At 37.4% G+C, this 27,973-nt stretch overlaps 1 protein-coding gene and 1 pseudogene across 1 annotated transcript; one reads left to right on the top strand and one right to left on the bottom strand.

Annotated features, from left to right (window-relative positions):
* Nucleotides 1-1,146: 1,146 nt before the first annotated feature.
* SMLR1 (small leucine rich protein 1) lies at nucleotides 1,147-27,467 on the bottom strand. Its single transcript, XM_025042376.1, has 3 exons — nucleotides 27,261-27,467; nucleotides 8,113-8,380; nucleotides 1,147-1,232 (listed from the first exon to the last, which is right to left on the bottom strand). Exons 1-3 carry the CDS (start codon nucleotides 27,465-27,467, stop codon nucleotides 1,147-1,149), a joined length of 561 nt encoding a protein of 186 aa, XP_024898144.1.
* LOC112474435 lies at nucleotides 8,854-8,972 on the top strand (annotated as a pseudogene).
* Nucleotides 27,468-27,973: the final 506 nt, after the last annotated feature.

Below are 27,973 nucleotides of genomic sequence, written 5' to 3'. Positions count from 1 at the left end.
AAGAGTTTGAGTGTAGGGAGGGGAGAGCCAGAAAGTATCCAACACTGGTCATGCATTCTTGCTTTCAACCATCCACACAGTCTTTTTTATGATTGTTTGTCACAGAAATTGGTGCATTTCTTACAGGTGATCAAATTCATTATGTTTTATAAAGGTAATCACTCTAATAGCCTGTTAGATTCATATGCAAATATTGGAATATAACCAGACTTAACACTTAGGACATGTTAAGCATCTTTTGTTGTTAACTGGAAGACTGGAGAGCACAGTAGTGATCACTATTTTAGCTACTACTTTGAATTAATTTTTTTTCCCCCCAGTTATCTATGTTGGCTCTTTGGAACTCCCACTGAAAGAGAAGAATTCTGCTAGAGAAATAATGACTTCTTTCCTTATTTAGAAATAGTTCCCTGATGTTTTGGTTTTAAAGGCCAAGTATTGAATTATTCTCCTTACGAAATACGTGGACGTTCTGCTTTCCTTTTCCCAAAACCAAAATGCCAGTATTTCCAGGCTGCATCATGCTGAAAGCTACATTTGTGGGTGACCCATACCTAGTATTGAGAGACTGCACTTGTTTTGTGATTCGATAATATGATTATGAAAGCAACTAGAGAGAAATGGAAAGAAGCAAACTAAGGGCCAGAATGATGCTTGAAAAGTATCAAAAGTTGCCAAGCTGCAAGAAGAGGAAGTGGGAATAACCTCATAGAGGGAATCCATGGAGCTCTCAAGGCACTCATCTTTTGCTATCCATTTGATCTCTGCCAGCATTTCTTTACCTCTGAAATAATATGGATTTCCACAGGATTATGTAATAATGATGCTTACAGATTTTATTTTTAAAACATGCCATTCAGAGTAGACATAGTCCTATAAAAGAAAGTTGCAATGTGTCTAGTCCATAGAACACATCCAAGAAAATCTTATATTCTTGGCACTATCTGAAAACCTGCTATTTAAGATGAGTCTCAAAGAAGTCCTCTCGGATAATAGCTGTCACTTTTCAGAAAAAGTATCTTAGTATGCTTTCTATTTTTGCTGTGGTTTTACTTTATTAACCTACTTTATTAGCTAAGCCATTGCTCATTATTCTTCGATCAGCAGAAATTTATTGTCCATTAGCCATTGGTTAGTCCCCAACAGTCACGTTTGTTTCATTCTCCGGTACAGGGAAGAGCCAGCCTTGCAGTACTGTTGGTGATCAGGAGCCTTAGACAATTCTTCATTGACTGAAAGGAAAAATATCAGTTAATAATTTGGAGTGCTGAGTGTCATTGGTCATTTACTGCTCATAAGTGGTTATTGTCCAGCCTTTCTACACTAGTAGCCCCAGCAAGTTACAGAAGGCCAGGTCCTCAGAGCGAGTCCTATTTCAGGATCTCTCCTCACCTCCTCAACCAAAGGAAAAAAAAAAAAGTAAATGTTTATTTCTAAAGAATGGTCTTGGTTAGAGTGGACAAATTACCACCATAAAATTTGTTACATGCTAAGTATAATTCCTATGTAACAGGTTAAGTGTGGATTAAATTTATTAAGATCCCCACATTCGATAAGCATTTATTAAGCATGTCTATAGGCAAGGAACTGGGGATATGGAAATGCGTAAGATAGGATTTCTGTTCCTGCTCCTCCCCCCAAAAATGTGTGTGGGTATTTATAGTCTTTAGACATATCAAATTATTTTTCCTTTACCTTTAGCATCTTTTATTGAAAACTGACAGCTTCAATATTTCACAATCTATACACTTCTTACCTCCTTAAAATATAACTTCAGTTAAAGCTACTCTCTAAAATATTAAAACTTCCCAATAACATCCTAATTACTAAATCTAGTGGAATTTTCCAATCCCCAGTTTCCCCATGCTGTATGTAGCATTTGACACGAGCCCCCGCCCATGCTCCAATTATTCTCCTCCCTTTGGCTTTTATTTTATCTATCTTTCTGTGTACTTTTATCTGCTCTGTGACTTCAACTGTTACCTCTTGGCAGTGACAAACTTGATCTGTAGACCTAACACCTCTCGAGATCCTGACAAGTATTCCTTTAGATCTTACTGGTATATCAAAAAATAATCTCTCTCTTCCTGACTGCCACAAATACATACAACTGAACCTGCCTTTACTCTTAAAAGTTTTATTTTCAGAATTATAATTAATCAAATTATTTAAGCCAGAGACCAGGAGACTATAATCTCATGGGAGATAATACTTGTTTATAGACTCTAACCTGAAAATGCTCCCTTTGACATCCATGTCAAAGACAAACAGGCACTTTGTATGCCACGTACCTCAGGACACGTGCATTTTCTCTGACCTGGATTCTGCTGGGCCTCCACAACTTAAGACTCTTGTCATTTTAGTCTGGATAGGGTACATATGCAACGGAGGGTGACAGGCCCTAGGATACATGAGCCTCAAGATTTCATAATTAAATTTGTTGAGCAGTTGTTATATGCCATATAGTATGTGAAGTCCCTTGCATGCCTTATTTAATTCTTACAATGACATTATGTTATAGTCACCATGTTATTCTTTATAGATGAACAAACTGAGGCAGAGAGAAATCAAGATGAAGCAATTCACTCAACCAAGATCACAGAAATGGATGGATTCAGGATTTGATCCCAGGCAGTCTGACCTAAAAGTCCACACTCAACTACTCAGTTACACTGTTTTTCCACAAAGGTTATTGCTAGTTCACATGTATTGCTTGAGATAGCCCATGGCTTATATTATAAATTCATTAAAATATGAGTAATTTATTTTATTCTTAATTACCAAAGGCACAACCAGTACTTTGAATGAGAAACCAGGATACAAATTATAGAGCTGAAAATGGGTGACCTGAATAATAAGATTGAAAGAGAACTCTAAGAGTAGAGAACTAGAATAGAACAAGAGGAAGTTCATCAATATACAATAAGTTATGTGTCCGGGAAATAGTGTTCGTGCTAGGCACAATGCAGAGAACAAGATAAAAAATTTATCTTTCTCCTGAAAGAGCTGACAGTTTGGTCACCATTTTATTTCAATGGGTCTACAAAGGAGAGTGCAGAGAGATTAGGCAGGTGGCCTTGAAAAATCCGTTTGTTATTGTGGAAAATTCTGCAAGCAACCAAGTTTTCCCTATTGGGCCATGGATAAAGAAATGTAATCTTGATTCAGCTAAATCTTTATGATGAGGAATCACCATCATCAGTAATTATAATTACTCCTCTTATATAAAGAGGTTGATCAAATTTTCTCAAAGCTTTTGTGAAACTCTTGCCTTGTTTAAAATTTTCCTGGTTGCCTATCATATTGGTGGTTAGTTTATTTGCCTAGGCCAAAAGGATTCATCTATTTAACAGATATCTTTTGAACACCTATTCCATGTTCAATACTCTAGGGATAGTGCATTGGCTGAGAAGGCTAGCTCTGGAGCCAGCCAGCCAGGGTTCAAATCCTGTCTCTACCAGTTTCTAGGTGAGTGACTTTGGACAATTTAATTGTTACAAGATAATTTTAATAAGAGCTATTATTATAATGACTAATAGTTGTTCAGAACTGACACTGTTAAGAACCTTATATGTATTATCTCACATAATCCCTTACAGCTATATCTTGCTATTATTTCTATTTTAGAGATAAAGAAACAAGTTTTAAGAGGTTGAGTAGCCATTTACAGATCTGGAATTCAAACTCCATTTGATTTGATTCCATAATCTGAGCTCTTAGCAATTTCACTCTGCTAACTCTTAAATTCTGATTTTTCCAATACTTATCTCTTTCTTGTTTGATTGCTGACTACTAAAACATATATATGAAGTTCAGTGAAAGATGTCTAGCCACCCAGTACATTTTCAATAACTGAGTTGTTTGTTTTGGAATGTAAATCACCGAAGGCCCGTACCTGATCACTTACCTGACCTTATTTTGGATCTAACACCATGTAAAAACTTTCAGGCATTCTATAGACACTTTCTTTTTTTTCAATAAGAATATCTTTGGCAATGCTGGTTATTTTTGAGAGGATTTTTTCTTGATCAGGATGATGGTATTTGGGGGACAAAGAGTGGCACTGAAAGTAGAAGTTTAGGAATCTCAAGACTTCGGGAGATGAGACAATCAAAATTTCAATCCTGGAAGATGTGAAATGTCCGTGTCCGTGGCTGATGAAGGGTTGACCATGGAAAGTTCAAGATTCAGACCCTCGTCTCAAGAGCTACTCTTCAAGGCAATTGACAGATTGAAGAGTGCAGGATGTTAGAGATTTTGCTTTCTTCCTTTGTGAGGAAATTGATGTTCTCTGCATACTGATTTACATGCACCATTACCTCCTAAGGCTTGCAGTGTAGGGGTTAATGTTGAATGATTATAACACCTCCATATGCTTTCCATCACATCTTAAAATGTCTCTCCTGTCTAACGGACTAGGATATATGAGGCAGGCAAACTGATTTTCTGTTTCAGAATGCAGGACTCTGGGGTTCTGTGAACACACCAGTTAATCTGTCAATGTCTCTTTCTTTACAGGAACAAAGTAGGAATGATTACGCTTGCCATAACCCTGTTTGGAAGATTAATGTCATGACATTTGACCATCTGTTTACGATTTTTAAATGGGAGCTATTAAATAGAGATGCACACTGGTGATGTTTTATTTGGGGCCAAATGATCTCATTTGCCCTCAAACTGGAGAGAGGATATTACTGCTTACCCTTGGGAAGATGGCTACATAAAGAGCTATATTTTTTAAAGCTACATGTTATTAGAGTTAAAAAAAAAAAAGAAAAGAAAAGAAAAGAAAATTGAGAATTAAAGGGACCAGATCTACGTAAACATGAAAACATGCTTGGTCTAAGGTTGTTTGCTAATGCTGGAGAATGTAATCGGGAATTACTCCAAAAAAGGATGCATAAATCCCATTTGGGAGAGATGGTGGTATCAGCAAAGGATAGTTTGCAAAAATAACTCTCAGGAGAATAACACAGTACAGGCTGCCCCTCCGCTGCCGCCCTGGCCAGGTTAAGTGTGAGGGAGAGCACTGAGGGTCCCCAATTTCCTCACCCCACCAGTCTCAACAGAATGAAAACTGACGGCAGAGTGTGCTTTGGTTCAGTCAACTGGGCAGTCCTCTCTTAGCATCCTCCAGATGGTTCACTGGCAGGCCACTAGTAATAGAGGGCTAATAGTCATTAGTTTTCTTTCCAACAATGAACTTCAGATGGGACCCCCATTGCATTAAGTGACCGATGTACAGATTTTTGTTAGTTCCTTTCACCTCCTCACTCACTCCTCCTGTCCTCCTTACCTGTAACCTGAAAGACCAGGCACACTTCAGTGAAAGCCAACAAAAGTAGGAGACAGTGGAGAAAGACCACAGCAAATGGAGGCTCATTACATCGTTGGGGATGCCCCTTTACTGTTTAGAGGGTCCTGCCTCTGGTGGGAGTGTTTAGCACTAACCCTGGGACAAGACTTAAGGAGAAAGGGAAGGTCATTCTTATAGCCCTTTGACCAGACATCTAATGAGGCCAGAGCCAGAAGCATGCAGATTTGCAATGTCTCTCCTCCAACTTCTAATGATTTTGCCAGATGCCTTTTGTGGTTTTCTAGAACTGACTTTGTTTTCTCTTGGTCCTAAAAGCCCGTAGTAAAAATCTATCCCAATATCTAGGACAATTCCTGATATATGTTAGACTCTCAAATATTTGTTGAATGAATGAATGAATGAATGAATGAGTGAGTGAGTGAATGAATGAATGAATGAGTGAATGAATGAGAAGTCTTCCTATCCAGAAGTATGGTGCATGTTTGGAGCAAGCCTCAATGTTGGTGAAAAGACTTCACCCAGAGAGCATTAGCCCTAGTCATGTAGGGCTGACCTTCTTGCTATGCTTTGGGTTAGATGCTATGTTGCAAAAAATGGAGGCTTTGAGAGGGAAGGGACAGACCTGTAGTCGGGCAAGTCTAGAAGTCAAGAAAAGTTCAGTAACATATCAGAATTTAGAATAAAGAAGGGAAGGAGTTGTGAAGAGAGAACAAATGTTTGGGGCCTTCCAATTCTTTTACTCAGAAGTAATTCCAAATTTATTTAGCTATAAATGAGGTGATAATTTTTGTCTGAGACTTGATCTCTATACAGCTCACACAGGTGGGGATGTGTTGAAGACAGAAGGGTGTCACCGTGCAATGATCACAGTGTGTATACACATGGAGCACTCCTCTGGGCCTGGGCCTATGTGTAGCACCTTGCCAGCTTTTTCTCCCGCATCGGCCCCCTGTCATGCCAGGCTACACCCTCATGGGCAAATGAACTTTTCTAGGGCATTCTGAAGGAATGTGATTGATATGTTTATACCTCAGAATTATCTAAATACCTAAGTAAAATACTGTAGATCCATTTAAATTTTACATATTATAGATGTTTTTTCCCAAATGTCACCCCGGGGTAAGTAATGCTATAAAACTAAGATTCATCTTTTATTGCAAAGTTTGTCCCAAACACCAGCTGTCCCACTTAATGACCTGACCTATAATAACGGATAAATAGAGGCCAACAAGACACTTTGGAACCCGTAAATTTATCTTGCTCTGTTGTTTGCCTCATTTAATGTTCGATATATTTTTGAGGTACTAAAAATTTTATCTAGCCAGAGAGGTAGCCAGAGATGGCACTTGGAGGTGACATGAACTCTTCAAGTCCCTGACTGTGACATAAGCATCCTTTTACTGCTCCACAGGGTGCTCCATATCAGTGGGAGCTTGGCATGTGTAACTAACAGTGGCCATTGCGACAGCTTTAAAAGACCTTCAAAATGGAAATGTTTATGGTGGCTAGGCATTAAGCCTGTTCGGAAGACTCTGAAGCGGTGCCCTAATTAGGAGCGTGGGGATTTCTAATTTTCTCCTTCTTTTTCAGAGGCCCTTTTCCAGGGCTTAGTGGTAATGAATGGCAGAACATCAAGGAGAATGGTCTAGGGGCAGTGGAGGATAAACTAACTTAATAAAGAAAAGGATTTATCTCATGAACGCTGTAGAGCAAGACAATACAGCTGGGTCACTCGACAACAGAGCTTTTCATAAAAATGCGACACAACAAATGAAAGGCTAGGGGGATATTTGAGTATGTTATAATGGAAAACTTACGATTCCATAATATACTCTCTGTCCTCTAGGATGTCTTTATGTTCTAAATCTCATCTTAAATATCCCCAGTTGTATTTCTGTTCAGATCATATGTGGTAGCATTCTTCATTAAGATTTGGAATATCTGTTTATATAATAACATCCATGAAGGCATTGCTTGGACTTGGCAAGTATTTGTGGGAGAGGAAAGGTTTTCAAATTTATTTTTTAGTACTCTAATATGATAGCATTCAACTTAAGAAATATTACTGTTTTTTTCTCGATATTGTTAAAATAGCTATTAACCTCTATGATATTAATCTGTTTGCTGGATACATTATTAATACACAGTCTATCGAGTTACAGGCCAATTTCATTAATTTCAATTATAGCAGATTAAATGGTCTCAATCTATGACCCAACTGCCATGTCTAAATCATTTCGTTTCCTTTCCTTTTTTTTTTTTTTTTTTTTACACTTTAAGACTATGGCCTCATGGAAAGTTTACACCAAGTCATCAAATATCTATTAGGGCTTGACATTTGATATTTGTCATTTCTATTTCCTTAATAGAAGTTCAGTGGTTGAAAAAAGTGTTTGCACATATGCTCACAGGCATATATACACATAAGTCTGTCAGGTAGAGAAAGCAAACCCTGGAAAATGCTTTAATTTTTGAGAATATATTGCCCTCACAGGCAAAACTGAGTAATCACTTGTCAAAATTTCTGATTCATTGTTTGACTATCTGTGAGGGGCTGCCATTAAGAGGTCCCCAACAATAGGCCTTCAGAGCCTAGCCACACTCCTGAAAGGATCAAACTTTGTCACTTTCCCCAATGAAGATATCTTGAGAGAGCGCTTCTTAAGAAGTGCCTACAGATCAAAAAGATGTGTTGTTCTAGGCTTCCCAGAAACACTGACATTGCATTGACTTGTTCCAAAAGTGTGCCACGGAAAAGGATTTCCAACCCCCACCTTGTGTGGCTTCACGCTTACCCTCCATCAGTTTGATCCTGAAGTAGGCAATGAGAAGGAATAGCAGCAAAGTCACAGGCAAGAAGACCCCGGAGAGCAGGAACCAGCCGGGGAGCTCTCTCATGAATGCCGACAGCACAGGGCTCATTGCTGATGACACAGACCCTCCCGGGCCAGTGGGGTTGGCACTCGGGATGAGGGCGGCACTGCTCCCGGAATGCACTTGTTTTCTTCTGGGAATCTGGCATTTGCTCAGCGCATCTCGGTGGAACTTTTTGTGGACTTTGCTCTATTTAAACAGCCCCATGAATTCTGAGAGGATTGCTGGCAGGTTACTCTGTAACTCAGCTACAAAGTGTAGAGGATTGAAAGGTAATTCTCCCACACCATTGCAGACAGAAGCGTTTATCTGGCAGGTTGTGCATGACACCAGGAGGCCTTGATTTCTTTTCAGCTTATCTGGAATAGAAAGTACCTGACTTCAAGTAAACCTCATCGTTATGTATATATTCTACCTGCATATCCCCAGACCTAAATTTCAGAGTTAAAAATTACTAGTAGCCATGTGAATGTAACTATGAATCTGTGTCTAGAAAAAGTGGATTTTCTTCATACACAGTTGATACAACTAATATCAAGGAAGAGAAAAACATAGTTTGCATGTCTAACTCTAGTATATCCTGCTCTGAATACTTTTCTGAGAGTACACTGGTATATTCATTTATTCAACAAACATTTAATTCTATTAGAAATCTACCTCTTGTCTACGGCCATGCTACCCTGAATAAGCCCGATCCCTTCTGATCTTGGAAGCTAAGCAGGGTCCGGCCTGCTTAGTACTTGGATGGGAGACCACCTAGGAAGACCAGGTGCTGTAGGTGTAAAAAATAAAAAAATAAGGGATTGTAAACTGACAAGGTCCTTGCAATCTGTGAGGTCAACCAAGGCTTGCCTTGCCTGAAAAAAAGAAAAGAAAAGAAAAGAAAAGAAACCTACCTCTTGACTAGATACTGGGTATACAGAGAAGAGTTACTCATGGTCCCTGCCCTCTGAGGCCCAGAGGTAATGGCCTCAAGTGATAATGGAATGCATGGTGATATCACACTTCGGCCTTCTCCCCTTGAGGCATGAATTTTTGTTTGCTGCATTATAGCTTGTACTCTCAGTTATCTTCTGCTTTTACCCATTCTAGTGGCCCACCATTAGCAGTAGAAGGTAGGCCCTGACTGATAGTGATGTGAGCTATCTGGTAACTCCAAAGTTTCTGGGAAAAGAAAGGGTAATAAACTATGCCGACATTGACTTGTTGACTAAGTGGAGTTGCCATTGACTTAGTGAAAGTTTTTCAAACATGCTAGTCTACCAAAATAAACCAATGGAAAGAATCACTTCCATATTAAAAGAATCTCTTAGAGAATTTGGAAAATTTGGGAGGGAACTGGTAGCCACTTTCTGGGATTCGTACCTCTTCTCAGGTTCTAACCCCATCCACCTCCCCCTACTCCCACTTGGCATCTGCCTTGGTGGGCAGCTGGCAGAATCCATCATAAACTTGCTATTGTCAGTGTCTCCTGAATTTCTTCATCGAGGATTTTGCAAGGCCATGCAGAGTCCTAGTCCCAGCTATAAAGTCAGCACCCTAATTTATAAAATAAAAAGAGTGGGGATGCTTGTCTGTGAACAGTAAACAGCTTCCTCTCAGAAGAAAAACATCTTAATTTCAGAAAGAGTCATTTAGAACACCCAAGATTAAGTCAGCATTCATTCTACTTTACTTGCTTCTCTTCTCCCACTCCACGAACCCCTGAGTGCTGCTGCTACTGCTGCTACTGCTGCTATTCCTCTTGTGTGCCCTCCAATGAGATGGTTCTCTGGTGCTCTTTCAGGTTGAACAGGATGCTAATTTGTAAAGCGTCAATCTACAAAGGACCTCCATGAACAGGTGACATTACCAGGGAGATGTAAGGCAGCTGTTAGGCTGACTGTCATGTTCTTTCTTTCTCTCCATTTCATTCCATTCGACAAGCCTTTTTTGAATGCCTAGACAAAGGTGAGTGAGAGGAACAGGCAAATATATATATACATGACAATAATGTAAGCTCCCAGGCTGACATATCAACAAAAGCAATGGAAGCACTAAAGAGAGGCTGATTAATTCCAGTTAGGAAATTGGGCTGCATTCATGAAAAAGATAGGATTTGAGCCGAACCTAAAAAGATAGGGAGCTGAGGAACGACCTCCTTAAACAAATATGCGACAGTAGAGCTGAGCAAGGTTTATAGAGGACGGGGAAGAGTGGCTAAATGCTATGCGGTGAAGGCCCGAGAGTGTCCTAAGAGGTGGAAAAGTGGGGTAGCGTCAAAGCTTATAGACCCTTGAATGCTCTACTAAGGACTATGTATCTGGACAAGGGGGCGCCAATCAATGGTCTTTGATAATGGAAGCACTTTGATGACTTCTCACCTGGTTCAGGAAGCACTTAGGTAGCACTTGAAAGAATTGACTGAATAGAAGAGAGATCAGAGGAGGATGTTTAAACATGGTATCAAGGTGTAATGAGTATGAGATAGGGGATGGCCGAGGGAAGGGAGAGAAGGGGACAGGGAGTCGGCAGAGATGGCACAAACAGTCCTCTGTGAGTAATCATGCAGAGAGAGGCAGATATCGCCAGTGATACTAATAATCATTGAGTCAGACACTATGTAAAACACTTTGTGTTTGTCATATTTTTTAATCTTCATAGTAACCTAATGAGGAAGAGACTCATACAGGCAAAGAAATGAGGCACAGAAAGATTAACCTAAGACATATCTAGTAAGTGGCAAAGGTAGGATTCAAATCCAGATCCATGCTCTCATCCACTGTGGTGCGCCTGGCTTGGTGGGCTGAGGAGGTGGTAGTGTTACAGACGGAGACCTGAACCCAGGCTGGGCAGCAGGTTTGGGTGGGGGAAGAATCGCAATTTGCCTCACTAAATCGGAGGTGGTATAGAGATGTTCAAAGGGAACCTGGTGAAAATAAGGAGTTCAGAAGGGGACGAGTCATGTAATGTAGATTAGGGAATTATTCGTGGCTGTGGTCCAGGGAGTGGAGGGATTGTTCAGAAGGACTGCATGTGAGCTAAAGGAGAGACCAGCTGCAGACCCTAAAGAAGACGCTTACTTAAGACATGGGAGGAAGGATAAGAACGAGGGAAGAAAACCAAAAGTGGAGATTCTGAGGGGTGGGAGAGGAACTCATAGGGAATAATGTCAGGGAAATGGTGGCAAAAGGAAGATCCAAGAAGGAGAGGGTGATAAGTGGTATTGTTTACTGGGTCTGAGGTCATTCTGATCCACATGGAGAATTTCAAGAGAGCCTAATCTTTGAAGTGGACTTAAAGGTTTTCTTTCTTTTTTTTTCTTAAAAAGGGCTCTTTGGGAGTATAACTGACAGAACAAACTGTATAATTTGATATGTTTTGACATGTGTATGTGCACCCATAAACTCATCACAATCAAATGATGAACATATCCATCACCCCCAAAGTTTTCTGATGTCCCTTTTCTATCCCTGTCTCCCACCCCTCCTGATTCCCCAATCCTCAGTCTATCACTGATCTGTTACTATATATCAGTTTGTGCTTTCCAGAATTTTGTATAAATGGAATCATACACTATGTCTCATTTTTTGTCTAGCTTCTTTCACTCCACATAATTATTTTGAAATTCATTCATATTGTTGTGTGTAGCAATAATTCATTGATTTATAGTGCTGAATAGCATTTCATGGTATGGATATTTTTTTGTTTACCCATTTACCTGTTGATGGACATTTGGGTTATTTCCCATAATAGGCTACTACAAATGAAGCTGTAATGAATGTTCCTACATAATTCTTTATATGGGCATGTGTTCTCATTTCTTTTGGATAAATACCTTGAAATAGAATGGCTGGATTATAAGGTAGGTGTATGTTTAATTTTTTAAGAACTTCTTAGACTGTTTTTCAAGCGAATTATTCCATTTTATATCCTCACCAGTAGTTTTATGAGAATTTTAGTTCCTTCACAACTCACCAACATTTGATATTGTCAGTCTTTTAAATTATAGTTCTTCCAGTGGTATGTAATAGGATCTCATGGTGGTTTTAATAGGCATTTTCCTAATGATGTTGAACATCTTTTCATGTGGTTATTTGCCATTTCGTGAATCGTATTTGATGAAGTGTCTGTATAACTATTGTAAAAAATGAATTGTTTGTTTTCTTATTGAGTTTTGAGAGTTTTTCATATTCTGGATACAGGTCAATTATCAGATCTTTGACATGAAGAGTTTTTTCCCCAGTCCTACTTTTGTCTTTTCATTCTCTTAACAATGTCTTATAAAATGCAGGACTTTTTAATTTTAACAAAGTTCAGTTAACCAATTTGTTCTTCTATGTATTTTACTTTTCATGTTATATCTAAGAAATCTTTGTCCAACTCAATGTCACAAAGATTTTCTCGTGTTTTCCTCTAGAAGTTTTATAGCTTTAGCTTTAATATTTAGTTCTGTGATCTATTGTGAATTAATTTTTTAATATGGTGAGAGATATGAGTAAGAGTACTTTATTTTTTGCATATGGAGATTTGATTGCTCTAGCACTATTTGTTGAAAAGACTGTCCTTGCCCCTGAACTGCCTTTGCACAGTCATCAAAAATCAGAAATCTAATTATGTGTGGGTCTATTTCTGCACTCCCTATTCCACTCCATTGATCTAATTGTTAAATTAATCTTTGCACAAATACCATTATGTCTTGATTACTGTAGCTTTAAAATAAGTCTTGAAATTAGATACTGTTAGTTGTTCAACTTTATTCTTTTTCAAAGTTGTTTTAGCTAACATAGGTCATTTTTATTTCCATATGAGTTTTAGAATGAACTTGCCAATTTCTATAAAAAGGCCTGCTGGGACTTGATTGGGAATTCATTGTATCTATAGATGAGGAGATAATTCATAGTTTAACAATACTGAGACTTCTGATCCTTGAACATGATGTATGTTTTCATTTTATTTAGGTCTTCTTTAGCTTTTCACAACAATGTTTTGTAGTTTTTAGTATGCTCATCATGAACATTATTTTTTGTCAGATTTAAGTATTTCATATTTTTATGCTATTGTAAAGGGTATTGCTTTTTAAATTTGAATTTCTGGTTACTAGTATTAAAGATTTTCTTAGTGCATAAAAAATACCATATTACTGGGAACTTCTACAAGATTAAATCTTAGAATTTATTAAAACATTCTTCAGAGCTTGAAAAATTTTTGTCTATAAAGGCACTTATCTGAATCCAAACTGGTTGCTTGGGGTTATGCTTCATAGGCATAGCAGCTATATAAAGATGGAGATATAGAAATACTCGTGATCTGTCTATTTGCTTTACTAGAATTCAAGATGGGGTTCCATAGCAAGTTTTCAATTTGCTACCATAATGATAGCAAATTCTTCACCTGGCTCTTTACCGTGTGGTGTGAATAATTGTTAATATCATTGGAAAATATACATCTGTGATAACAGAAGGACATATATATTGGGATTAAACTCTCCTGTTGATTTCTTTTATAGTGAATGTTCTTGTTGATTGACATCATGATTTAAGGCATAAGTGATTGCAGATTTTGATATTTGGGGGTAAAATTCCTAGGGAACTACTCTTACACCACCTGTTATATACTCTTAGTGACAGCTGGACAAAAGTCTTCCTTAGATAACTGTGACCTGTCGAAGGTAATACCAAACCTACGAAGCCTCTTATTTGGGTTCCGCATTTGTCTGATCGAGGCATAAAGAATGACTCATTCCAATGACATCACGCAGAACAGTGAAAGTTCTAAAGTCCATCAGTGGAAAGTGCCAAAGAGCCATTGACTAATATCTGGAATATCACATTGTGTGCAGCTACAAAACCAATATAAAAAAATTAAAAGCAAATAAAACAAACACATTTCAAATAAAATGCTTTGATTTAATTATATGGATGGCATTTTGCTGAAATGAAGCATCACAATGTATATGTAGTACTGACAGCTCCGGTGTGAGCCTTTTGAGTAAGAAAGCCTGTGTTCTCTGCCCCTTGGTAACTATCCCTGTGAGCTCAGTTCACTAGCCCATGTCAATTAAAGTAGTACCACTTGGCACCAGTACTACAGTCAACACAAAAATGGGGACTCTGAAATCATGTGGTAGTGATGGGTTATATGGTGCACTATCAATAAAACAGATGACCACAGAAGTGACAATAAAGAATTTAAATTCTTTGTGAACTCAGAAAAAAAATGTCCACTGGCTTTCATTTATTCATATTTGCAGATAACAAATATTTATTGAGGGCTTAACATCTGCTCTGAAGACACCTATTTGAGGGCTATGAACATATCCATGAATAAGACAATGTCCCCATCCTTATGGAAGTTATATTTCAGTGGGACAGACAGATGATAAGCAAGAGTAGGTAATAGTTACCGAATGTGTGTATTGTTCCAGGTAGTAGTCTAAGCACTTTACTTGTTCTATATCAATACAGTCTCATGTCAATGCCTTTGAAGTTAATACCATTTTTATCATCACCATTTTGCATATGGAAAATGCATATGCTTTTTATAACTCATCAAAGATCATACCACTACACAGTGGCAGAGTCAGGATTTGAACCCAGAGCCCAAACACTTATCTGCTGTACTCTACTCTATTCTACTATCTCTCAGACTCCTAGAGATCAACATATATTATGTCAAGCAGTGATAAGATGTCAAGTGTTCTGCAGAAAAATAAAGCAGGATAAGGAGAAAAGAATAATAGGAAGTACAAATTTTAGGTGGGGTACCCAGGGAAGGTATATTGGCCTGCTAGGGCTATCCTAACAAAATACCACAGACTGTGGGGCTTAAACAACAGAAATTTATTTTCTCACAGTTCTGGAGGCTCAAAGTTTATGATCAAAGTTCTAGAAGTGTTGGTTTCTGTTGAAAACCCTCTTTTTGTTGGTAGATGGCCGCCTTCCTGTTGTGTGTCCTCACATGGCCCCTACTCTGTGCATAGACACTCTTGGTACCTATTCCTCTTCTTATGAGGATAACAATTGTATCTGATTAGGGTCCCACCCTTACGACCTCATTTAACCTTAATTATCTCCTTAAAGGCCCTATCTTCAAATACAGTCACATTGAGGGTTAAGCCTTCAACATATGAATTCTGGGGTTGGGCGTGGGCACAATTTAGTCAATTACAGAAGGCTTCTTTGAAAAGCTAACTTTTGAGCAGACTTGAATGTAGTGAAAAAAACGAGCCACGTGCATATTTGGAGGAATGGATTCTAGGCAGAGGAAAAAGAAAGTACTAAATTCCTGAAAAGAAAAAGTTTGGGGCATAATAAAATATATATAAGGAGACCTATTATAGCTGGAGCACATTGAGAAAGGGGAAAAGTGATAGAAAATACACTTTTGAGAATCATTTAGCTAGAAACTTGACAACACTGAGGCAAAGAAAACATGCCCATAGTATGGTCTGTGAAACTCTAATTTTACCATGTTTTATTAAGCATTGTTTGAAAAATGGTTAAATAAATGTAGAGAATACTGGAGTAAGTAGATTTCTTTATTGCAAAGTTTCTTGGAGCCTTTAAATGGTAAGGTGTATTGTAAATGCCCAAGAGGGATATAGTATGAGCCTGTCCTAAACTTACGGGACCATCGAGTCATTTTTACCAGGAGAATCTCAGGAGTTTAGGGTCTGTGGAGCATGCTTTTGGGTATAGGAACTAGGTAAGGAGATTTGTCCAGGTACTCTGAACATAAAACCTGCTTCTAAGTATCAATATACAAGGTTGGGATTCTTAGGTAGGGAACAGTGGATAGGGGACAAATAATTCTGAGAAATTTGGGGTTATATTTTTGGTTTTATTTCTGTAAATTTACTAACACAGGCTGGCACCGACAATTCAAGAAGCATCAAGAAGTCCTCCATGTGTCAGCTCATCCCACTTTGCAAATTGCACTCCAGAGTCCCCAGGGAAATGGGGGTACTTTGACACACAAAAAGTTTTTTGTTGCCTGAATAGATTTATACTGTCAGAGATGGAAGTTCTGCTCATTTCAGGTTTTCTCTCCCTTCACCCATTGTGCTCTGGCCAATCAACATGTTTTTGAAAAAGAGATAAGAATGAAGACTGATCTATGATAATTTAAGCTAATAATGTTTAAATGTCAGTGCCCCTCATTTGGATGGGCCCTTTCAAGACCCAGGAAGCGATTCAGAAAATATATACTCATGGTCATAGTTTTTGTAAAGTTTTCGAAAGGAATATCTATTAACTACAATTGGTTAAGACTCAGTCTCTTTCCATTCCGACTTCCTGGCTGTCACACTCTTTGTGTTGGGGAGTGTTGGAGCAGCCATGGACATTTGGGACAGGTCTAGGGGAAAAATGAGTTGGGGACACACATTCAAACTGGGTTAGTGGAATGTTTATGTGGTTTGCGGTCATTTCTGTATATCATTAAGTTGTAGTAAGCTATCACGGTGTCGGCATGGCTTCCAGGAATACTTCTACCAACTCATGGTGTGTCCCAAAGATTCTGGGGCAAAGTCATATTGTAATTTGAACATGTCCTATTTTCTCAACTTCAGAAGTAGAGGAGAAACAAGGTTTAAAATGTACAGATCCAGAATGACTCTGAAAAATTGTTCCAAACACCATGCATGTAAAATTGTAAGAGGAAGATTTGATTTTCCTGTATGCCCAATCGAAATGAAAGTTTTTTCCTGCAGTATATACATTATAAACAAGGATACATTTGGGTGTTAATTGGATAAAATAGAATTTGTCTGAGGACAAAATGGTTAGCAGTAGTACTACAAACATTAAGTGTATCTCCATGCAATGTTGCACATCTTACAGATCCCAAAGGATTGAATTACATTTTAGTGTGTATAATGTATCTTGTCTTGACAAAATGTGGCAGTTCTGGACAAAAGAGCACACAGAGTTGTCACCTGGAAGAGCCGGTACCGGAGGAAACCTGTGTTCCAATTATAAAGCTATATGTATTTATAGAAGTTCAATGTATGTAGTATAAGAGAAATTTGATTATATGGTTATATAGTACAGGATAATATAAGGGCAACTTCAAAATACCTTTAATTCCTCTTAGAATGCCTTAATTTCAGATTAGTTTTGTGTTTTCAAAATTATTGATTATACAAAAATTCAAAGATGATGAGAAGGACATGTCCCATTAGAAGCCAAAATCAAATACAGAAGGACTGACAGAAGCTCTGGAATGTAAAAAAATTAGTTAACTTTTTAAATTTGTCGTTATGTCTTTTTTCAGTATGTAAATGTCCACTTTCATACAGAATATTGCATTTGCAATTTTGTATACTTTTCTCTGAAATAGAGGCCTGCAAAATGTATAAGCTTCAGACCTATAAAATCTGGATCTGTTGCTGGGTCAGAATAGAAATTTTATGGAAGAATAAAGCCTGAGAGAAGCCCCAGAGATCTTGCAGACAATTTTGTGATTTCTAAATTCTCCAATTTCTGCTTCTTGCTGTAATTTTAGAAGAATACTAAACCTTTCTTATTGGTCTCTCTGGCTGTTTAGAGGCTCTGGAAGACACTTCTAATTGAGCAGGCCCTCAGCAGAGAGGCATTCAGCAAAGGTGGCCATATTCAATATTAAGGAGAGGGGGTGAAAGTGATGCCATAGACTTTAATATGTCAGAAAGCGGCTTACACTAAGCAGGAATTAAGTTTAACCCAGATATCAACTGATTTTATTTTTTTTAAATTGGGAGTCAACCTTTTTCTGCAATATAGTATTACTCCTAAATATACAACACAGAAGAGATAATCCAATGTAATACCATTACACAGATTTATAGCTGACCTTTGAAATATATATCAGAATTCTCTTTTAAAATACGACAGTTTTATTGCTATTTCCCTCTAGAATAAAAATCCTTCTGACTTTTGCAGTACCCAAACAGTAAATCCACTGTGCTCATTTAAGCCTGAGTGTCTGCAGATAACAGGCAAATCCGACTATTGCTTTGCACCATCCCTGCTTTCAGTTGGAGAGATGCAGTTTGGAGATTGATTGCTACAATATGGGTTAAGTTCTCTCATTAGCAGAATTAGTATAGTGCACAAGTCTGTATTAATCACTAGGGGTAAACTACTAGGCTGTTACTAGAACTTTTTGCCAAGGTAGTAACAGGAAAATAGCAGTGGTTTTGTATAAAGATACTAGGAGCTCATTTGCACTGCTACTGGAGGCAACGGGGAGATTAATGCATGCTGTCAGTTCTACAGGTTTAATTTGACTTGCGCTAAAATAGCATCAATACACATCACCCCTTGCCATTCATTCCTCCCGAATACTGATTAATTTACTCTCATTTCACCCTGAATGCTACCAGGCAGTAATGAGTTGTAGCCATCTGGCAGTCCTATTTTCTCTTCCCCACTGCCCATAAAAAGAAGCAGAAATGAGGACATTCTTTTCATGGGCATCCATCCAGCTGCTCAGAGTTCCCAGCTCTCCTCTGGGGGAACGCAGGGCAGATATCCATCCTGACAGTGGATTCCTGAATGGACACACAGTTTTTGTGTTTGAGCTGGTGAGCAAGAAGCCTCCTAATTTCAGAGTTGGGAGGGATATGTAGCAGAGCCTGCATGTCAACGTTAACAGTTAAGCCATAGAAAAGATTTGTAAAGTACAGCTATTGCTATAAAGTAGGATTTTATAGATAATAATAATGCAAAGTACACAGAGATAAGGCTCTTCATAGACATATAAAGCAATATTGTTTATAGTGTCTTAACTCCTAAAAGAACATGAAACCATCTGGTTTCAGTAATTGCTTCCAAATACAATTTTTTTTCTTTTAATGATATTTTCAGAATATTCAGACATGTTACCTCATTATGAGTAAGGGAATAATAAAAAGACTGACACTAAATTTTATTCTATTTCAAGGATACTATTTTTTTAAATCAACTTTATTGAGGTATAGTTTGCATACAATAAATTCTGTCCATTGAAGTCTATATTTCAATGTGTTTTGACACATTTATATACTCATGTAATCACCACCACAATCAAGATATAGGATATCTCTACCAGTCCCCAAAATTGTCCTTGTGCCCCTCCCAATCTTCCCCATCCCCAGCACCAGGCAACCTTTCATATTCTTTCAGTCAGTGCAGATCAGATTGACCTTTTCTAGAGTTTCCTAGAAATGAATCTTATGTTATGTATGCTTTTGTGTGTAACTTTTTTACTTAGCATAATTCATCCATGCTTTTGCATTTTTCAGTGATTAATTTTCATTGATGAATAGTATTTCATTCCATATCCATTCTATATCACTACAAGTACGCTGTATTTTGTTTATCCATTTACCCTTTTATAGACATTGGATTTCCAGTTTTTAGCTATTATGAATAAATTTGTGTATAAATCTTTCTGTGGACAGATACTTTCATTTCTCTTGAGTAAATACTCAGGTATAGAATTGTTGAGGCTTATAGTGAATGTATGCTTCACTATATAAGAAACCATCGAACAACCCTCCAAAATGACTATTCTGTTTGACAATCTCGCCAGCAATGTATGAGGAGGGTTCCAATTGTTCTGCATTATCACTGCTTGATATTGTCATCTTTTACAAATTTTATCCGTGTTAGTGAGTATGTAGTGACATATCATTGTGCATTTAATTTGAATTTCCCTGTGTTTTAAAATATAGGTTTTATTATTATTTAAGTATGGCAGGGTCGATAGATCAGGAGATGACTGCCATTAGGGTCAGCAAGACCCAAAATATTAAAGCATCAAAAATATAGACTAAAATAGCATGATTAATACAGCTGGGAGCTAATGATGTTGAGCATCTTTTCATGTGTGTATTGGCTATTCACATACCTTTTTTTGTAAAGTATTCAAATTTTTTGCCTGTTTTTAAAATCGTGTTACTTTTTTTTATAGAGTTCTAACTAATTAAATTCTTTATGAATTCTTGATGCAGGTCCTTTGTCAAATATTCATATTGCAAATATTTCCTCTCACTCTGTGATGTATCTTTTAATTTTCTTAATAATGTCTTTCAAGGAGATTAAATTTAAAATTTTTATGAATTCTCACTTATCATTTTTTTCTTTTATGGTTCATGCTTTTTGTGTTTTATTGAGAAATATTTGCCTACCCCAAGATAATGAAGATTTGTTCTTATGTTTATTTCTAGTAGTTTAATAATTTTAAATATTGCATTTCGGTCTGTGATTTGTTTTGAGTTAAAATTTTGTATTGCCTGAGGTAGAGATCAAGGTTCATTTTTTTCCCTCTAGCAACATTTGTTGAAAAGACTTTCCTTTCTCAGTTGAATTGAACTGCCATTTTATTTTTTATTGAAAATCAGTTGACCATATATGTGTGGGTCTATTTCTGAATTTTCTGCTCTGTTCCATTGATCTGTAGTTCTGTCTTCCTGCCAATACCACATTCTCTTGATTATTGTAGCTTTATAGTAAATCTTGAAATCAGCAAGTGTAAGTCATCCAACTTTGAGTTGTATGGCTCATCTATGTCCTTTTCTTTTCTAAATAATTTTAGAATCAAATTTATTTTAAAAACCTGCTGGGATTTTGGTTAGGATTGTATTGAATCTACAGATCAATTTGAAGATAATGAAAATCTTAATAGTATTGAGTCTTCCAGTTCATAAATGTGGCCTACGTTTCTATTTATTTAGGCATTTTTAAGTTCTCTCAGTAATATCTTGCAGTTTTCAGAGTATAGTTGCATGCATATTTTGTTTAATTTATTTCTAAGTATTTCATGTCTCAGATGCTATTATAAGTTAAAAATTTTGTAATTTCCATTTCTAATTGTATGTTGCTAGTCTATAGGAATACAAATAGTTTTTGTATATCGATCCTATATCTTGAGACCTCTCTAAACATTTTTATGTTTTAAGGGTGTGCATGTGTATACACACACACACACACATATACATGTATGTATGTATGTGTATGTATACATACACACATATATATATTCCTTAGGGGTTTTTATGTGTCATGTATACATAAAGAGTTTTATTTTTTTTCTTTCCAATATGCATGCTGGTTATTTTTTTTCTCTTGACTATTGCACTGTCTATGGCCTCTAGTACATTGCTGAATAGCTAAAAAGAGTAGGCAATTCTTTCCTTGGAAGATATTATACCTAGTTTCTTGGGGACTCAATCTTGCATGCACAGATTTGTATTTGGCAAAAGACTGAAGGGAATCCCTATGAAGACTTTTGGAACCATTTCTCTGCTTAGCTCCCTCCTCTTGGAGACTCTGATCTGCAAATTCTAGCTGCCTGCCATCCTGCCCTAATCTCTAGTCTTTGAATCCTAAACTCAACAAGATTCTCAGCCTCTGTTTGGGTTCCCCTCTCTGTCCTGCAGGCTAGAGAGTGTCTTTGGCAGAAATACTGGGTAATGGTAGGACTCATCTTATTTTTTACCCCATTTTAAGAATTACAGTCTTCTACAATCCAGTGTCTAAAGTAGTTTTTACTATGTTTTATTGAGTCTTCTAGTTGTTTACGGTGGGAGAGTAATTCTGGACCCTGTCACTCCTTCATGGTTAGAAATAGAAGTAGATACTATTTAATATATATTATTATTATTTTATTTTTATTATTATTATTTTGAAACTTGCTGTGTGACTCAGCCAGTTTTGTTTTGGTGAGGGAAGAGAAGTTTCGACTACTGGTTCTAAACCTAACTTCACATTAGGCTTCTTTGAGAACTCCTAAAACATACTTATGTTCAGGCTACTTTCCCAGAGATACAGACTTAAATGGCATCTATATTTTTTTAATCTCTCAGGTGATTATAATGTGTCAGAAAGCCTGAGAAATACCAATTTACTTTCAAAACTCTACATAACTTGCCAATATGTGTTCCATGGCCTCCCGATATGACCAAATTGGCTTATGGGTGTACTGAGTTACGGATCTCTTTGTCCCTGGGCACAGCCAATATTAACCAGAGCTCTTGCCCTAGCATGAATCAACATCCTCAGTTTACTCCAGCATGCCACACAAATGTCATCATTTCTTGAGCGTGTTGTGAGTTCAGGACATTGAAGTTTTAGAAGTTAATCCTCCTTTAGTCTCATCTTCGGGTCCCAGCTCAAATGTCACAAAACCTTTCTCTGACCCCTCAGGAGCCATCTTTTTTCCTTCCCATTTATTCCCATTGCAACATATATGTACCTGTGTGACAGCAATATTAGAGTTTTAAAGCTGTTTCTACTTAAGATTTTAGTCCCTTAAAATCTTAAAGGGTAGGGATGGTTCCTTTAATATCTTTTTGTCCTTTCTATTGCCAAGTAAAGTGTTTGCACTTCATAGTTATTATATTTGGGTAGGCCATTTTGGAACTGAATGTTTGAAAATGTTTTTTGAGTGAAAATGCTTCCTGTCCTATTAAAAATACATTTTGTTAGAGTACATTTTTAGATTCTCCATAAGTCAATTGGGCGGGTTAGGAATATAAACCCCATATTTTGTGTCACATTATTTATTGTTGTATTTGAACTCATTTCCTGTCTCATTTTTTTTTTCACAATTAATTAATTTTGTCCTTTAGAGAGAAGAATTTGGTAGTGCCTTTCTACCTTTAGGCATTTATACTTCAGAAACAAAATTGTTCGATTTCGATGAATTTTGCTAGTTACACAATTTCAGCTTTTAAATCTAGACATCTTTATCAGGTTAGATTTTTTTTCAAATTAATTATAAATTGGATGGAAAAGGAATTTCCATAGGGATACTGTGGAAGGAAATGCAAATGTTAACTGAAATTATTATTGTCATAATCTCTTTGACCACATAACAACTAACTTCCTATGTTTATTCAATTCTTTTTAACAGTAATGTTGACATGACCAGGGTCACTCTCTGGTATGGTGCCTTTGCATAAATTAAGAAACACATCTCCTCTAGGCATTGCTTGGCAAACAAAGCAAGGGCTGGATTGTAACCCCAATCACCTCCGAGTCAGGAAACCTACACAGGGCACAATTTATACAACCTGACCGTGGTGGCTATATTATGCCCTCTACTTTTAGAAGAGTTGTTTGTTTCTGTAAAATGTGGCATATTCCAGGAGGTCCCAAAGGTTTAATATTCTCTACTGAGTATAAGACACATGAGTACACATTGTACAATGTACTGAGTGAAAAGAGATTACGGAGGCCTTTATTAGAAGCATCAAAATCTCAAATGTGTGGTTACTCTGGTGGGAAAAAAACTCAAAGGTGGAAATGAGGTAAATGACAATCTCCTCTCATAACCCACATGTTAAGGCAGAGGCGAGAGGGTCTGTGGGATAGGAGCCAGGACACTGAGAATCTTCAGATGATGTCGTCCATTAATGGCATGTTTGGGTTGGCTAAGACACAGAGGAAATAGCACATGTTCAAAGTGGATGAACATGCACGTACTTAGCTTCTGGCCACAAAGAGAAAGGCAGAGCCTGTCAACTGTCAGTGAGGAAGAGCCAAGGGCAAAGCCAGCAAGTGCCAGCGTAAGTGTAAGAAAGGACCACACATTGAATCACTTTGTAAACTAATTACTCTGAAATCTTGAATTTCTCACCAACCATGAAATTTAATTTGATGAGATAAGTGTAACTCGTATCCACTGACTTCGGAGCCACTTCTTAAATTGCATGCAGAGAAGGAAATGAAACACATTTATTGAATAGCTCCAGTGTTCTTCGGTGTGTTAGATGCTTTCACATACATTGTCTCATTTAAAATAACCCTTAAATAGTTCCATTTGACCTAAAGAGGAAGATGCTGTAATTGTCAGAAAGGACAAGTTGAATATTTCTCTTCTAGATTTTTGTTCGATGGAAGCAATGACTTTCACTTAGGCTTCACTGTGTTTTTTCTAGTTGCAAATCGCAGTGATGAATGTTGGTATTAAATGAATGACCTGATTCATTAATGCATGTGCTCCTTTCTTTTTCCACCTACTGGTCCTGGTTCTGTTTTCTTTCCTCCTACTGATTTTTCTCAATCTGCTTCGCCCCTTTTTTTTTTATTTTTGGTTAGCATCATGTATTGGTATCCTGCTGCTTTCCCAAACCCTCAGACCTCATTTAGTGTATAGTGCTCTCTTCCAATCAGGGCCTCATCAGAGGCACACACTGCTCTCTGGTGTTCTTATTTAATGGGCTACAATCAAGGATAATAAGAGAGGTCTATTCTACAATTATTTTTGTGAATTTTTTTTCCTTTTGTTTCTTAAAAGAGAAATATTTTTACAGGAAAAATAGGAGTCTCTGTGTCATCCTCTCTCCTGGTTTATTACTTCTGTTAAAACTGAGTGTGGGCTAATAGATCTGGGGATTGAGTAAAAATATAAGGGAAACATATTATATTTGCTATTGTGATTGGTTCAAACTGTATTGAAAACAGAATAAATACAAAGTTAGGAGATTATTTGAAATACTCCTTTCTGGTTCTTTGTTGAGGACAATCTGCCTTCAGTTTTTGCTTTTTTACCTTTAGATCTTTGTGTATCCAAACTCCAAAAGTGACATCTCTGTTCTTAAGGAGTAAACAATTTAAACACAAAATGCTATAAAGGTATTGCACACACTATAGTAGGAAGGAGTGTATTAATCATGCCTTCCTATTTTCTGTAATTCTGAGGATTTGACATCTTGGAGCCTTGCTGACCATGCAAAGACTGTTCTTCCCAGAGTTGCCAGTTCTTGGGGATAGTAAATAACTTGTCCATCCGGGAGCACACATATCCCAGGCAAACTAATCGAGCCAGAGCCCACCACCCCACCACCTCCTTTATTGGGTATTCACACTCAGGACCAACGTTCCTCTTCCCTAATCACTCCAGAGCCAGGTACCAGACAAGTAGACATAGTTCTTGTACCCTAGAGCCTACTGAAACTATTTAGACTAACCAATCCTAAACCTGCTTACCTTGCCTTGCTTTTCCTGTAGAAACCACAGCAGAAGCTTTTGCCCACCTTTCCCCCTCATTCCTTCTGCTTCCTGACTGACCCTGATGCTTCCCTGTGTGGCCCTGTGAGGCATGAACTGCCTCCTCCTCTTGGGAACTGTGAATAACAAACTGTCTTTTCAATGCAACCCTCTCCTGATCTATTGGCCTCGCTTGAATAATAATAAAACTTGCATTTTTAAAACAAGGGGCTACACTGGCTTGGAAGTTTGGAGAAGGCATCCCCAAGGAAAGAGTTTGAAGGGAACTTGAGGCTACAGTGGTGTTACAATGGAGATGCGGGAGAGGGGAAAGCAGGGGATCCAGGCAGTGGAAAAAGGAAATGTGAAAATGAAAATGTGGTGTGTTCAGGGAACAGTGAGTACACGGGGTGGCATGAGTGTGGGACAAGAGGAGAGGTTGGAGATGGGGATGGAAAGATTGGTTGTGTTAGACTGCCAAAGCTTGCTGGGCCTGCTAAGGAGCTGGATTTTATCCTTATCTGTTTGAGGAGGCAGCAGATGTTTTAATCATGGTAACAGCATGAGTAGGTATGTGTTATGGAAAGATAACTCAGGCAGCCACCTGGAGGATGACTGTGAGTAGAGAAAAGGTTGGAGCTGGGAGGCTAGTTCAAGGCTGTCACAGAAGTTCAGTTATAAATGTGAAAACAGGGATCAACAAAAGTAGAAGATCAGACAGGCCATTAGGAATAGAATTAAGTACAGCATTTAAATCTCTGTACTCTTCCCTACGTTGTCTGCTGCTACGTTAAACTTCCTGGCTTTGGAAAAAGCTTTCCCCCAAAAGAGTAGGTGAGTAAAAATTACCTTTAAGTCTGCACATTACTTTAGTACTTTCTGATTTTTCCTTTCCTTGTCTCCAATTGAATTTAGAAATTCATGACAACCATTTGCATGAGTAAAATGAGTTAGAAAGGTTGATATATTAGAATTCAAGAGAAAAAAGTGTTTACATTTGATTATGTGAACTCTTACATAAGATACTATATTCTGTTTTTTCTTTCTATTTCTCATCTCCATTTTTTTCCTCCTCCCTTACCCTGAAAGTTATTTATTATATTCCTATATGCATTTGCTTTAGAAAAAGTTGTGTTTCTTTAGAGGTAAAAAAATCTTAGCTGTATATATTTGATGAGCTCAATCATACCTTCTTCAAAGCCAAAAACATTTCACAGCTAACAGGAAAGTTTTTAATGTCGCGATGATAGATATTTAGAATTGTCTGCTTTTGTAAATATATTATCCAGTACCATGACTAGAAAAAGAAAGACCAGTGAATAATGACCATGATTTGCCAATAGGAGGGGTGAGTAAACAACAGCATAATTTAATTATTCTCACTATCAGCTTGTCTTGTTTAAAAGTTTCCTGGCTGAAGAAAAGGCTTATTAGGTTATGTGCTATAGTACAGATAAAATAACATACTGGATTATTCACACTAGTGCAGAAAATTGATTTTATTTCTCCTACTTGCTGAATTCCAGACTAATGAGATTTGACTGTTATACAACTGTAACTGTTGTCGTGTAGCTTTACAATTACCAGAACTAGACTCTTTTATGAAAAAAAAAAAGCTGGTATACCCTTCTTTAATAGTTGACACATTTTTATTTCTCTTTACTTTACTTTAACCTTCCCCAATTATATTCTCTTTTTTTTTGTTAGTAGTATACCAAATAAATAACAGATTTTTCCCCATAAAAAGATTTTTAAAGTGAGGCATTAAATATTGATATTACAAATGTAATAATACAAATGTTTTCCTTTTGAAAGATTAGTAAGGATTGGTCACTTTCTGTTTTAGATTGAATTAAGTTAATGCAGCACAAACTCCTCTATAGTAATTTATGATATCTATGAACATCCTGTTACAGTGCAAAAATTCACAACCTCAGGAATAGTGACTGACAATGGCAAAGACATTTGGAATGCCCTAAGCAAAAGTGTCTGAGGTATTTAGATCTTTCGTTATTGCAGAATCATCAGCATTCCAAGCTTGCTTGCCAGTTTCTCTCCTTGTCTCATTCCAACATGTTCTTGGTAGTAGTTGTGCATTTTCTCTTTGCAGAACACAGTTATGTGGTTTTTACCTTCGTCATTTTGTGTGGCTTGCTGACCTTCAGCAGAGCTGAGGTTAGAGTAAACAAAGAATTCTTCACAATATCATAAAATTCTTGAAATCCAGGACTGCGTTTTGAGATTCTTTCAGATACACGTACCCTGTCTAGTATACAGTCCACAAAAGGTATAGTGAAGATGTGTGTGACGGTTGGTGATCGTGGTAGATTAGGGGACATTGCAAAGAGCCTATGACCCCCTGTGACTTGAGTGTTAATCTTGGGTTGTTGGACTGTTGAGCTTTATGAAGCTACTCCAAAATAATTCTATATTTGACAAAAAGCATTTTAAAGCTTAGTTTCTCTGATTAGCTGAATGCTTATTTATATGCAGAAAATTAATTTACATTTATAATTTGCATATATGATGCAAACCAAATACAGGCTGTAAACTAAGGGTTCAGTTCCTTGCAAAATACCTAGGACACAATCATTCCTAAAGAAGTATTTGTCAAAGGGAGCAGATTTGAAACGTAATAGATGTGAAAATGAGAAAGGATAAGTCTTTTGAGGCAGTAAGTGTCATCTCCATTGGTTGAAATTCCAAGGCATCTACATCTGTTGGACAAAGTTAACTCTTTGGAGGAAACTCACCTGCAGTGATGTGTAAATTTGATTCACTGATAAGAGAACTGTAACTGTCTAGGTGCTATCAGGAAACAGCCCACCTTAGAGGTTTCCCGTGA

The sequence above is a fragment of the Pteropus alecto genome, unplaced genomic scaffold, assembly GCF_000325575.1.
Source record: "Pteropus alecto unplaced genomic scaffold, ASM32557v1 scaffold79, whole genome shotgun sequence".
Classification (NCBI taxonomy): Eukaryota; Metazoa; Chordata; class Mammalia; order Chiroptera; family Pteropodidae; genus Pteropus; species Pteropus alecto.
The sequence above is the reverse complement of the archived record's forward strand: the minus strand, read 5'-3'. Positions and strand labels throughout refer to the sequence as shown.

What these genes read in the sequence shown, in the direction of transcription:
- SMLR1 (XM_025042376.1), bottom strand. Translation starts at nt 27,467, where the DNA reads ATGTCCCCTAATCTACCACGATCACCAACCGTCACACACATCTTCACT. An exon ending in AGCCACACAAAATGACGAAG is followed by an intron (nt 8,381 to 27,260) that starts GTAAAAACCACA and finishes CTGTTTAAATAG; the next exon opens with AGCAAAGTCCACAAAAAGTT. An exon ending in CAGGATCAAACTGATGGAGG is followed by an intron (nt 1,233 to 8,112) that starts GTAAGCGTGAAG and finishes TTTTCCTTTCAG; the next exon opens with TCAATGAAGAATTGTCTAAG.